General features: G+C 45.2%; 1 protein-coding gene across 10 annotated transcripts in view; it reads left to right on the top strand.

Annotated features, from left to right (window-relative positions):
- Positions 1–13,214, top strand: part of TCF12 (transcription factor 12) — a 374,687-nt gene that overhangs the window by 128,409 nt on the left and 233,064 nt on the right. For all 10 annotated transcript variants that reach the window (XM_079767779.1, XM_079767777.1, XM_079767781.1 and 7 more), the window contains one exon: positions 8,277–8,350. In XM_079767779.1, the coding sequence (XP_079623905.1) occupies positions 8,277–8,350 (74 nt within the window). The remainder of the gene's footprint in view (positions 1–8,276; positions 8,351–13,214) is intronic.

A 13,214-nucleotide genomic window follows, 5' to 3' on the forward strand; every position in this document is an offset into this window, starting at 1 on the left:
CTAACTGCTTCTCACTGGAATTTTCAGAATACTGTACAGTTATTTAGAGTATAGGTTTTGATTATTGATGAGAAGGTAACAAATAAGGAACCAGTTTTAGCTCCACTTTTATTAAACTAGATATATTATTTCTATTTTATACATTAATTTCTTCCACAAATATTTATTAGTACCTGCTGTGTGTCAGGCACCAAAAATTTAACAGTGAACAAAACAGATAATTGTTGTTGTATTTTTCATGAATCTTTCAATGTATTGGGAAAAGACAGACAGTAAATTTCTTCCCATAAGATGATACTTGAACAGAGACCTGAAGGAAACTAAGGAAATAAACCATATATCTGGGGGACAGCATTTTATGAAAGGAAAGAGCAAGTGGAAAGGCCCTAAGGAGGAAGCATGCTTGCTTGGTGTGTTTGAGCAAAAGCAGGGGCCATGTTTTTGATGTAAAGTGATCCAAGAGAAATAATAATCCTACATAATAAAAGGCCAATATGCAAATAGACCGAATGGCAGAACAACTGAGCAATCAGTTGCTATGACATGCGCTGACCACCAGGGTGTGTGTGTGGAACATGGTGGGCGTTGGCTGCGGCGGGATGGTGGAGTAGGTGAGTGGGGGTGCCAGACCAAGGTGGGGCGCCGGTTGCTGTCATAGGGGTGAGCCTCTGGTGGTTACTGAAAATTCTTTGCTCCCGAGCGCCACGGTCCCTCCCGGCACTCTCACTTGCTACTGGTGCTTGCCCCACTTGCACCCACTACTGGCACTGGAGCCACCGCTCGCACCCGCTACAGGTGCCCAGCGCCGGTCCGATCACTCGGCACCGTTAGCGGGCGTGCGTGGCAGCTGCCAGCTCTGATCACCCCTGAGGGCTTCTCTACCTCCCCCTGTTCCTGAGGTGCAATCGGGGCAGCAGCCGCCGCTTGCACCTGTTGACGGCACAGAGCAATTGGGGCCGGCACCAGCAGTGTGTGCGAGCGGGGCTGGCACCATCAGTGCATGGGTGTGGCAGCGGTGGGAGCGGGGCTGCCAGCAGACAGGTGACCTGGGGCTGTGATGGGAAGGGCTGGACGGGTCTTGGAGAATGGGCCAAGACCTGCCCCTGTGCCTACTGCAGCCTTGCGGCCCACAGTTCCTTTCAAGGTGCACGAATTCATGCACTGGGCTCCTAGTAGGAGATAAAATGAGAGGGATTGTAGCAGAACCTGTAAAAGATTAATGGATTTAATTCTGAATGAGATAGGAAGCCAGTGGTAAATTTTGAGCATTGGATTGTCATGATTTGAGTTGTTTTTAAAAGGTCATTCTAGTCCCTGTGTAGATAATACAGACTGTAAGAGAGGGGCAAGAAGGGAGACCCTTTAGTAATACAGGTCAGAGATGATGGTGGCTTGGATTAAAATGATCATGTTAAAAATAGTCATAGGTCATATTCTGGAAATGTTTATAAGGTAAACCTAATGGGTTTGTACCATTGAAAGTCTGTGTAGGGAGATTTTTTGCTGAGACTCATCCAGAGTCAGAGAAAGTCATCAAGCCCTTTTAAAAAGAGTTGACTGTCTTTACTGCTCTATGGAAGAAAGTAAATTGGCAATGTATTTTAGGTGAGAGCTTTGATATTTAGATCGAAGAGTAGTATTGCAGTTTTTTTTCAGGTGCAGTGGGAGGGCTTTCCTTGTCCTGAGACTTGATAACTACTTTAGGGGAGGTTTGGAGACAGCTCAAGAGCTTTGTCAGGGTTAGAATGTCTCTTCAGACAGTTAGAGCAGATTCTCAAGATACTAGGTCACTAGACAGTTCCAAGCCTAGTACAAAATATCTGCATGCCCTCTGGGAACTTAGTTTCAACCTGTGGCCATCATGCAGTTTCTATTTTTCTTGAAGAGGTAGACTGTCATTTCTTTTTGAGCTTCTCTTTTTCAATTAAATCACTGGATTATCCTGTTTAATTATATCTTTACAGGGCATTTTTTAATATAGTGATGTGGCTAAAAACGTAAAATTACTGTGTTTGAAAGTTATTTTCAAAATTAGTTATTTTCTTGAAATTAGCCACGTGTTGACTACTTTTATTCTAGTGTACTTTGGCACTATAATGTCCCTACCTGTTCTCAACAATACCAAACAAATTGTGATTGAATTTTAAAAGATGACCTGAGAAGGCAAATCCTTCTTATTTTTTTACTAGTCTCATTTTTTTAGATACTTCAAAAAAATCAGATTTTATTTAACAGTTCTTTGTACAGAATTAATTTTTTCTGAGTAATCAATTTTATATACTTCATATGAAGCAGCATGTCTTAACTTCTCTTAAATTGTTTTACAATTTTAGTATTTCCATAGCTTTTCTATTTTATTTGTTTCTCATTAATATATAGCAAAAAACACCAAAGATTTGCTGTTATATTCTAATTGACCCTATTTCACAGTGAATTTCTAGCAAAACACATTGGTAGATTCATTTCATGAGTATCAAAAATCTGAAAAATATAATAAAATGGTGGTGGTGGGTTTTTAGGTGTATATTATTTTAAAATTGATGGCAGCCTTTAAATCTTACCTAAAGGAATATCATTACTCCATAAATAAAATTGAGTAAAGAAGCTATTAAGAGACACAATCATAGCTTTGGTTATTTGATATAGCCATCTCCCATGAGATTTCTTTCATCAAATCATTTATTGAATCACCCTATAGCAGATGGCAATCCTGCAAAGTGTATTATCTTTCCCTTATTTATAAGTATTGGTATGTGGTATTTTTGTACTGCTATCAAAGGCAGTGCGTGTGTGTGAGTGTGTGTGTGTGTGTGTGTGTGTGTGTGTGTGTGTGTGTTAGATACACTGAGAGAGAGAGAGACAGAGAGGTAGGTGGCTATACATTCCCCTGGGCTCTTACTCCCTACGTTATAGATGTTTCTTTTCCACAGGGATAGACTTGGGCAGTGGTCGGCAAACTCATTAGTCAACAGAGCCAAATATCAACAGTACAACCATTGAAATTTCTTTTGAGAGCCGAAAACTGACTTCTGCGCATGGGCCACGAAGTTTCAATTGCACTGTACTTGCGCGTCCGCACATGGTATTTTGTGGAAGAGCCACACTCAAGGGGCCAAAGAGCCGCCGCATGTGGCTCGCGAGCCGCAGTTTGCCGACCACTGGACTTGGGCATGATGTCAAGCAGAGAGGCTGTATTGACTTATTACCAGCTTTGTTGCAGGGATATCCTAACTACTTTTCTCCTCTCCATTCTTTGTACCATCTTCCTTCTTTCTTTCATCCCTTCTCAGCTCACTAGACTCCCTACTACTACCTGAAATATTTCCCCAATTCCAGTCCTGTTTCTCACTTTACCCTAGTCTCTGAGTCTAGCGTGGCAGTGGATTTGGTATAGGTCTGGCAGTGGCAAGTGGGAAGGGAAGGAACTGTGCAGCTTTGCTCCTCATTGACCCCTTTTACCTCTAGGCAGGTCTTGACTGAACTTCACCAAACCTTAAGTAATGCTTTATGTACACAGACTGTGTACTGTTGGGGCCCATTTGGGGGGAAAGCAGATATTTATGGTATATAAAAGTCAATCCCCCTAAAAAATCTGTTTTCAGTTTTTGCTAAAAACTTGTAGAAGTCTATAGGATTCTGCTTGAAGAATGAAAGGGGATAGAATAGAAGCTGTGAAAGAATTTTATGATTGATTCAAGAAAGAGAACACTTTTGGTCAAAAACAAAGGATGGTGGCAGTGGAAATGAAGCAGGTAGACTGTAACTGAGTTCTTCATAGAATAGAGTAATGCCAAATGTTGACTTTTGCCAAGAAGTTTACTTGCTCTTCCAAGAGTCTTGCTCTCTAACACCTCAAAAACTTGGTTTCCATCCTAATTTCTTATCTAGGGTCCCAGCCTCTTAGGGAATTGCCAGCATATGTAGTAATTTATGATTTGCCTCATTACTTTATTAAATGTTTTACAAAGAAGGAAGCATATTACTTTGTTGAATTTACAACCATGGTTTTTAGATATAAGATCTAAAATTTAGTGTTCTTTACTGGAAAATATTAAATAAGAATAGTATGTCTTTTAAAATGGGACACATGGACTCAAAATATATACATATTGTTACTTTATTTAATTGGTTCCATTCAGAAAAGCAGGCACTTAAGAGATTCTATATATAAAAGATTAAATAAGGAAAGTCTTTTTAATCTCTATATTAATTTATTCATTCTTTTTAAAAATTTTTTAAAATTTCTTTATTGATTAAGGTATTACATATGTGTCCTTATCCCCCCCTTACCCTCCCACCCACCCACACATGCCCTCACCCCCCTGTTGTCTGTGTCCATTGTTTAGGCTTATATGCATGCATACAAGTCCTTTGATCTCTCCCCCTTACCCCCACCCTCCCCTTCCTTCCCTCTGAGGTTTGACGGTCTGATTGATCATTAACTCTTAATCTTATTGATAGGAATAGATCAGATTAACATATTAGAAAATTATGCAAGAATAAAAGTGTTTCTACCACTTAATTATTGGTAAACTTTCTCTTATACCTACCATTTTAATCTTGTCAGTTGTGGAACTAGCTTCTCTAAAACTGTTAAATTGGTATAGATAGACTAGAAATGGGAAGGAAAGAAAATATTTGGCAATGATGGTTTAGATGCATTTTATTTTTTTTTTTTTATTTTTTAAAATATATTTTGTTGACTTTTTACAGAGAGGAAGGGAGAGGGATAGAGAGCTAGAAACATCGATGAGAGAGAAACATCGACCAGCTGCCTCCTGCACACCCCTTACCGGGGATGTGCCCGCAACCAATGTACATGCCCTTGACCGGAATCGAACCCGGGACCCTTCAGTCCGCAGACTGACGCTCTATCCACTGAGCCAAACCGGTTTCGGCTAGATGCATTTTAATAGAAATGTTTTCTCTCGTAATCACTGTATTTTTTAAATATATTTTTATTGACTTCAGAGAAGAAGGGAGAGGGAGAGAAAGACAGAAATATCAATAATGAAAGAGAATCATTGATTGGCTGCCTCCTGCACACCCCATACTGGGGATGGAACCCACAACTTGAGCATGTGCCTTGACTTGGAATGGAACCATGACCTCCTGGTTTCTAGGTAGAGGCTCAACCATTGAACCACGTTGGTCCAGCATTGTAATCACTGTATTTTAACTATGATGTATTTTCTTGTGATAAATAGTTTTTCAGATTTTGATATGTGTGTATACTTTCTGTATTAAGTTTATTTTCTGTATGTAATTTCTTTTTTTATGCTTGCTTTGATCTTATGGCTGAAGCTTTGGAAAGATTATTATTCCTGTCATATTTCTATGTTTGTACAGCCATTGTCTTCAGCAGAAAGGAGTCATTGATGCCTAAAGATGACTCTTGCCTTTGTCAGTGCCAGCCACGACCTTCCATTCATAGTCTGGATATATTAACAATAAAACTATAGAACTCTGAGTATAAAAACCTAGCCAGACCCTTGTTATTCTTCAGCACCCTTGAAGCTCCCTGCAATGTCCAGTATTATTGGAATGTAGCCTTCTTTAGCTGTGGCTTAATTAATTACCATTTTATTTAATTAATCTTTGCTCTTCCTTCATGCTGTGGAAGTAATTAATGTCACTTGATGAAAATTGAGTATGTGTTTTCACAAAATTTTATGCACCTCTTTTGAAATTTGTCAGATGTTTTCTGTAGCAGGCACCCATCTTTTCTATATTCTCGTTTAGAAATGTATTTGAAATAATACAAAGGCCTCATATTTATTAATTACTTGATATACTAGTAGAACAATTCAGTCCTAAACTGAATAAATTATGGTCTGATTATTTTCATTAGGATGGGATCATCAAAATAAATTTCCATTGTTATAAATATTTAATGAAAGTGTGATTTTTCCCACTTCAGTCCTACCATTCTGTTTCTATCTCATTGAATTTGACTACTCTCGAGACCTCATGTAAGTGGAATCATACAGTATTTGTCCTTTTGTGATTGGCTTATTTAACATAATGCTCTCAGATTCATCCATTTTTAGCATGTGTAAGAATTTTTTTTCTTTTAAGGCTGAATAATATTCCATTGTAAGTATATACCACATTTTGTTTAACCCATTTGATAGATAATTTGAATATTGTAAATAATGCTGCCCTGAACAGGGGGTACAAATATTTGAGACCTTGCTTTCCCAGTAGCCAATTTACTTTTATATTTTATGTTGGTCATCTATACTAATAAAAGAGTAATATGCTAATTAGACTGGACATCTTCCGGACGTCCTTCCGGACAAAGCCACAGTGGCAGGGGCTGAGGCAGAGGTGGTTAGGGGCAATCAGGCCAGCAGGGGAGGACAGTTAGGAGGCAATCAGGCTGGCAGGGGAGGGCAGTTAGGGGGTGATCAGGCCAGCAGGGTAAGGCAGTTAGGGGTGATCAGGCCAGCAGGGTAAGGCAGTTAGGGGTGATCAGGTAGGCATGCAGGCGAGAGGTTAGGAGCCAGCAGTCCCAGATTGGGAGAGGGATGTCTGACTGTGGGTTTACGGGATCGGGCCTAAACCAGCAGGTGGACATCCCCCGAGGGGTCCTGGATTGGAGAGAGTGCAGGCCAGGCTGAGGGGACCCCCCTCACCCCCTGTGCATGAATTTTATGCACCAGGCCTCCAGTTTAGTATAAAAATTTTTTTTTACCTCATGTAGAAAAATAATTGCAAATGGTAAGTATTTAAAAAGAAAGTTTTTTATAAGTGGATTTTGTAGGTTAATACTAGCCTTTGTCTTGAATCGGGTCTCATGGGAATTGTATCTACTGTTCTAGTGTTGGTTGTGAAGAAAATGCTTGGAAAATAGCCCATAGAGAGATGGTAACAAAGTATGTTTCAGTAAGATAGAATTGTAAATGTAGAATTTTGATAATAATTCTCAAAGAATGAACTTAACATTTCTAGTTTTGTGTATAAATCTCTGTGTTTTCAAAACTTTGGTTTCACTTGAAATTGAGCCTAGAGTATGGTCTTTAGTTAGGTACCCATCATTTCTCTACTGTTTTTAAAAACTTTAAAAATATATATTAATCAGTTAATATAAGAAATTCAGATTCATCAAAAGAATTAGGGTCCTACTAATTAGTAATTAGTAGATTTTACTTTGGAAACTGACTTCTTTTCCCTGCTTTTTGTCACTTAACCCTTCAGTTGGTAATTCAGTTCCTCTAAAAGAGCTTTGGGAATGCTGGCCAGTTACTGGAGAATTTGGGGCATTTAACTTACTACACATCACATTCTCATTTAAATTACAGAAGACTTAAAAGGAATTTTTTTTAAGAAAAAGAGGTTCTAAAATTAGTGGAATGTTTCTTTTTAACATCTAGAGTTTTCTCATGCAAGAATGAAACGAAAAAAGTCAACTATTTGTATTTTATCATAAAAAGAAGCTCAGAGGGGTTGGTAAAGTATACCCTGTTAGGTGTCAAGGATGAAAAAGACTGGTCTTCAAAACAGAAAAGGGAGAGATGGCTGGATTGAGAGATCTCCATCTCCTTCAAATTTTTCTGGGGACTGATTAGAAGGTGAAAATAATGGAACCAAAGCTTCAGAAGGTACATTAAGGAATACAATGAATTGTTTTGTTGTTAATGGTTACCAATCCTTCTCACTTTGACTTTTCCTGTGCACTTTTCATAAGCGTGGATATATTTATTTGGATTCAGATTTAGAAAAAATTTTTCTAGGATGAGTTGTCATGTCATTTTGATTAGCTTTGATGTAACTAATGTTGATTTGATATGGCTTGATTTAGTTTGCTGTCTTTAAGAATATCTAATCAATGCTCTGATAGAAACCAGTTTTATTAACTTGAACAGTTATTTAACTTGCTTCATTTTCTAAGTTTTATCCTTAAGAACGGAATTCTTTATATTTTCATGAGGCAGTATTAAACTGTAGAAACCTGTGAGGGTTCATCTACTCTTAGAAGTAGCAATGGATGGGAATAAAGATGGAGAGGCCCAAATTATGCCCTAGTCTAAAGTCTCCAAAGATGTATTTTGGTATGGAAATTCTGCAGTATATATAGAGCATTTTATGAAGCAGTGATGAAGATGCTCTGACAGAATTTATTTTCTACTGGTTTCTGAGACAAAGATTGATATACAGCCAGTTTCAGGCAAATACATACGCCACTCGCTGAATTGTACTCTTCTGTTATACCAAAGAAACATCCATCATAGTATCCTTTTGGATTTATATCTTTCACTTTCTTCTCTCCATAGGTATGGATGAACGAGGAAGTACACCATCTTGGGGAACAAGTGGTCAACCAAGCCCCTCTTATGACTCATCTAGAGTAAGTGTGTTCATCAACCCTTGATTAAAACTGTAAAGATAATTTGCCAAATAAGTTCTTTCATATACGAACTCTCATTTTTTTAAGAGAAATGAAGATTAACTTACATTCATTGGAATATAGAATACCCAGTACCTTCATAGTAGGTTTAATTTTCTATTAACTATCATATATTGATACTTTGTTTTATCTCCTAAAATGAAGAAAATATTCCTGGTGTAAATTCTACACCTAGACTACTTATAATACTCTACTAAAATTGGAAGAGCTTGGAATGCCTCACTAAATATTCTCCATACATGGCCATTTTTCTTCATGTATTGTTTATTTGTTTTGAGAGATGGCACTAGCTTTCCAAGTACCAGCTTCTAGTCTCCTGTCTTCCATACTTGCTCCAGTAGTCATCAGCTGTTTATATTAGGGATGCTATAGCCCTGTCTCTTAGAAGCATATCAAAACACATATAACGGATGACATTTCTTGGTTGGCAGTTAAGAGAAAATAGGACCAAGCTAATGTTCTACACAATGAAAGGTCAGTAGGTTAGAGGTTCTCCCAGCAATGAGCAAACAACAACAAAAATCCCATGAAACTTTAAAATACTAAATTGAGAGATTGAAAATTAGACCAAAGAATTGGCAATAAAATTAAACGCTGTATTCCCAGACTCCCTGACAAATTGGTGAGGTTAAGACATACCTTCCCCAAAAGGTCATACTTTGAATTAATGAACATTTGTTTCTCTCAGAATTAACCAAGAGAAGATAGACAAGCATAAAATTTAAGGGCTCTTAACCCTAGAAGCAAATTGGCTTTAAGTGGAAAGAAAACTGAATTATGTTATTGGAGTTCATAGTCTCCATATGAGTTAAATTGTTTGGCATTGAAAAATGCTGACTTAAAATACTAAAGTATGTAGTTTTGCTATTACATTGCTGTAGCTATGTTTAATTTATTTTAAATACTTTGGGAAGAACTAGGATAGTCATTTGTAATACAAAAAGATGTAGAGAGTGACTGTTAAAAGTTATAGTATTTCCTTTTCAGGAATCAGTGATGAGAAAGCTGGGTTGTAGTGTAAAAAGCACTGTCCTCTCTATCACAAGACTTGGATTTACTGTTGACTTTACTATGCACTTGACATTTAGTCTTGGACACCTTATTTGATTTGGGGATAGTTCAATGAGTTGATGTTTAAATTTCTTTCCAGGTTTAAAGGTTTTTGATTCTTTGAATAATATTGTGAATAGGAAAGGCTGGTTTCCTGTTTAGATTTTGAAGTAGGGATTTCATAGTGTAGAACATAATACTATTCATTAATACTGGATTATATTTTTCTTTTGAATTAAATTTATTGGGTGACACTGGTTAATAAAATTATATAGGTTTCAAGTATTCAAATGTATGATTACTTTCTTTCAGAGACTTGAGTTACTGTGTGATAACATGTTATTTCTTAAAATGTATTGAATGGTGCCATTGTACTTTATATTTACTTTCCTTTCAAGTTTTCAATATTTTTCTAATTGAGTACTAAGTAGGATTTTAGGAGAGGAGAACATGATAATGTATCTAAGCATTTACTAGTATATGTTCATGATCCTGCAATAAAGTCCTCCAGAGATGGACTGCAAAGCAAATCTTGCTTTTCTTGTTGTCATTTGATATGTAGGTCAAATGTGAAATGCCACTTTCTTTTTTTTTTTTTTTTTTAATTTCTTTATTGATTAAGGTGTCATATATTTGTCCTCATCCCCCCATTCCCATCCCACCCCCCTCCCCATGGATGCCCCAACCCTCTGTTGAATTTAAGCATTGGTTAGGCTCATATGCATGCACACAAGACCTTTGGTTGATCTCTCCCCGCTCCCCCCACCCTCCCCTATCCTCCCTCTGAGGCCCGATAGTCCGATCGATGCCTCCTTGTTTCTGGTTCTGTTCTTGTTCATCAGTCTATGTTGTTCATCATTTCCCCTAGATGTGCGAAATCATGTGTCACTAGAGATATACTTATAAGAATTGAATGTGCGACGAGCAATAATAGTTATGCTGACAGGCAAACGAATCAGTCTGTAGTGAGTTTCTTTCTGGTCCAACAGTTCTTTTGAGACCCAATATCAATGTCCACCAGTTCCTTATGAGTACATGTCGGCACTGACCCCTCAGCTCTGGATGGTGGACAAATGGTGGTAATGCAGGTCCGACTCCCTCTGGTTTGGTCTCGGCCGGATCCAGGGGCGCGGCTTCACCCGGATCCAGGGGCCCACGGCCTCACCCGGACCCGGGATCCAGTCTCACTCGGATCTAGGGGCACACAGCCTCGCCCAGACCCAGGATTCAGCTTCATCCGGACCCAGGGGCGCATGGCCTCACCCGGACCCAGGGGCGCGTGGCCTCTCCCAGACCCAGGGTCGCGTGGCCTCACCCGGATCCAGGGGCCCACGGCCTCACCCGGACCAGGGACCCAGTCTCACCCGGATCCAGGGGCCCACGGCCTCACCCGGACCCGGGGCCAGGCTCACCCGGATCCAGGGGCCCAGGGCCTCACCCGGACCCGGGGCCCAGGCTCACCCGGATCCAGGGGCCCAGGGCCTCGCCTGGACCCGGGACCCAGGCTCACCCGGATCCAGGGGCCCAGGGCCTCGCCCGGACCCAGGGCCAGGCTCACCCGGATCCAGGGGCCCAGGGCCTCGCCCGGACCCGGGACCCAGGCTCACCCGGATCCAGGGGCCCAGGGCATCCCCCGGACCCGGGGCCAGGCTCACCCGGATCCAGGGGCCCAGGGCCTCGCCCGGACCCGGGACCCAGGCTCACCCGGATCCAGGGGCCCAGGGCCTCCCCCGGACCCGGGGCCAGGCTCACCCGGATCCAGGGGCCCAGGGCCTCGCCCGGACCCGGGACCCAGGCTCACCCGGATCCAGGGGCCCAGGGCCTCCCCCGGACCCGGGACCCAGGCTCACCCGGATCCAGGGGCCCAGGGCCTCCCCCGGACCCGGGACCCAGGCTCACCCGGATCCAGGGGCCCAGGGCCTCCCCCGGACCCGGGACCCAGGCTCACCCGGATCCAGGGGCCCAGGGCCTCGCCCGGACCCGGGACCCAGGCTCACCCGGATCCAGGGGCCCAGGGCCTCGCCCGGACCCGGGGCCAGGCTCACCCGGATCCAGGGGCCCAGGGCCTCGCCCGGACCCGGGGCCAGGCTCACCCGGATCCAGGGGCCCAGGGCCTCGCCCGGACCCGGGGCCAGGCTCACCCGGATCCAGGGGCCCAGGGCCTCGCCCGGACCCGGGACCCAGGCTCACCCGGATCCAGGGGCCCAGGGCCTCGCCCGGACCCGGGACCCAGGCTCGCCCGGATCCAGGGGCCCAGGGCCTCACCCGGATCCAGGGGCCCAGGCTCACCCGGATCCAGGGGCCCAGGGCCTCGCCCGGACCCGGGGCCAGGCTCACCCGGATCCAGGGGCCCAGGGCCTCGCCCGGACCCAGGGCCAGGCTCACCCGGATCCAGGGGCCCAGGGCCTCGCCCGGACCCGGGACCCAGGCTCACCCGGATCCAGGGGCCCAGGGCCTCGCCCGGACCCGGGACCCAGGCTCACCCGGATCCAGGGGCCCAGGGCCTCGCCCGGACCCGGGACCCAGGCTCATCCGGATCCAGGGGCCCAGGGCCTCGCCCGGACCCGGGGCCAGGCTCACCCGGATCCAGGGGCCCAGGGCCTCGCCCGGACCCGGGGCCAGGCTCACCCGGATCCAGGGGCCCAGGGCCTCGCCCGGACCCGGGACCCAGGCTCACCCGGATCCAGGGGCCCAGGGCCTCGCCCGGACCCGGGACCCAGGCTCACCCGGATCCAGGGGCCCAGGGCCTCGCCCGGACCCGGGACCCAGGCTCACCCGGATCCAGGGGCCCAGGGCCTCGCCCGGACCCGGGACCCAGGCTCACCCGGATCCAGGGGCCCAGGGCCTCGCCCGGACCCGGGACCCAGGCTCACCCGGATCCAGGGGCCCAGGGCCTCGCCCGGACCCGGGACCCAGGCTCACCCGGATCCAGGGGCCCAGGGCCTCCCCCGGACCCGGGGCCAGGCTCACCCGGATCCAGGGGCCCAGGGCCTCGCCCGGACCCGGGACCCAGGCTCACCCGGATCCAGGGGCCCACGGCCTCGCCCGGACCCAGGATTCAGCCTCACCCGGATCCAGTGGTGCACGGCCTCGCCCAGACCCAGGATTCAGCCTCACCCGGACCCAGGGGCGCATGGCCTTGCCCTGACCCAGGGGCACATGGCCTCACCCGGACCCGGGGCCCAGCCTCACCCTGACCCAGTTTCCAGCCTCACCCGGACCCAGAGGCGCGCGGCTTCACCCAGTTCCGGGACCCAGCGGGGTTTCATCTTCTTGATCCCAATTCCTGTTGGTCAATTCCCTCTCAGCAATTCCTTCGGCCATTTTCTCAGAGTTCCAGGGCAGCCACCGCAGAACTCATGGGCGGCGGGCTCGGCGAAGCTACGGTGTGCCCGGTGCGCGACGGCGGGCTGGTCCGGGGTGGCTGCGTCGGCCCTTGGGTCTGCAGCGGTGGCCGGTCGCCGAGCATGCGCACCTGGCCGCTTCCGAGGCGTTGAGATTCTTGAAGGACTCGGAGGTCAGCAAGCGCGTAGTCTCCCACCCCATGTCTCCCAGGGGCTCGTCTGTCCGTGCTCGGCAGCGAGTGAAGCCTTCCCCTCAGCCGGAGACCGCTGGGGGAACTGCGCCGAGCACGATCCAGGCCGCCATTGTGTCGCCTGAGCCGTAGTTTTTAAAGTGTGGTCTTTGGGTCACCGGCATCAGCTTCATCCCGCGTACCCCTCTCTTTTATTCTAGTTGTAGAGCATCTGCTCAG

The sequence above is a fragment of the Cnephaeus nilssonii genome, assembly GCF_951640355.1.
Source record: "Cnephaeus nilssonii genome assembly, chromosome: 4".
NCBI classification, from domain to species: Eukaryota; Metazoa; Chordata; class Mammalia; order Chiroptera; family Vespertilionidae; genus Cnephaeus; species Cnephaeus nilssonii.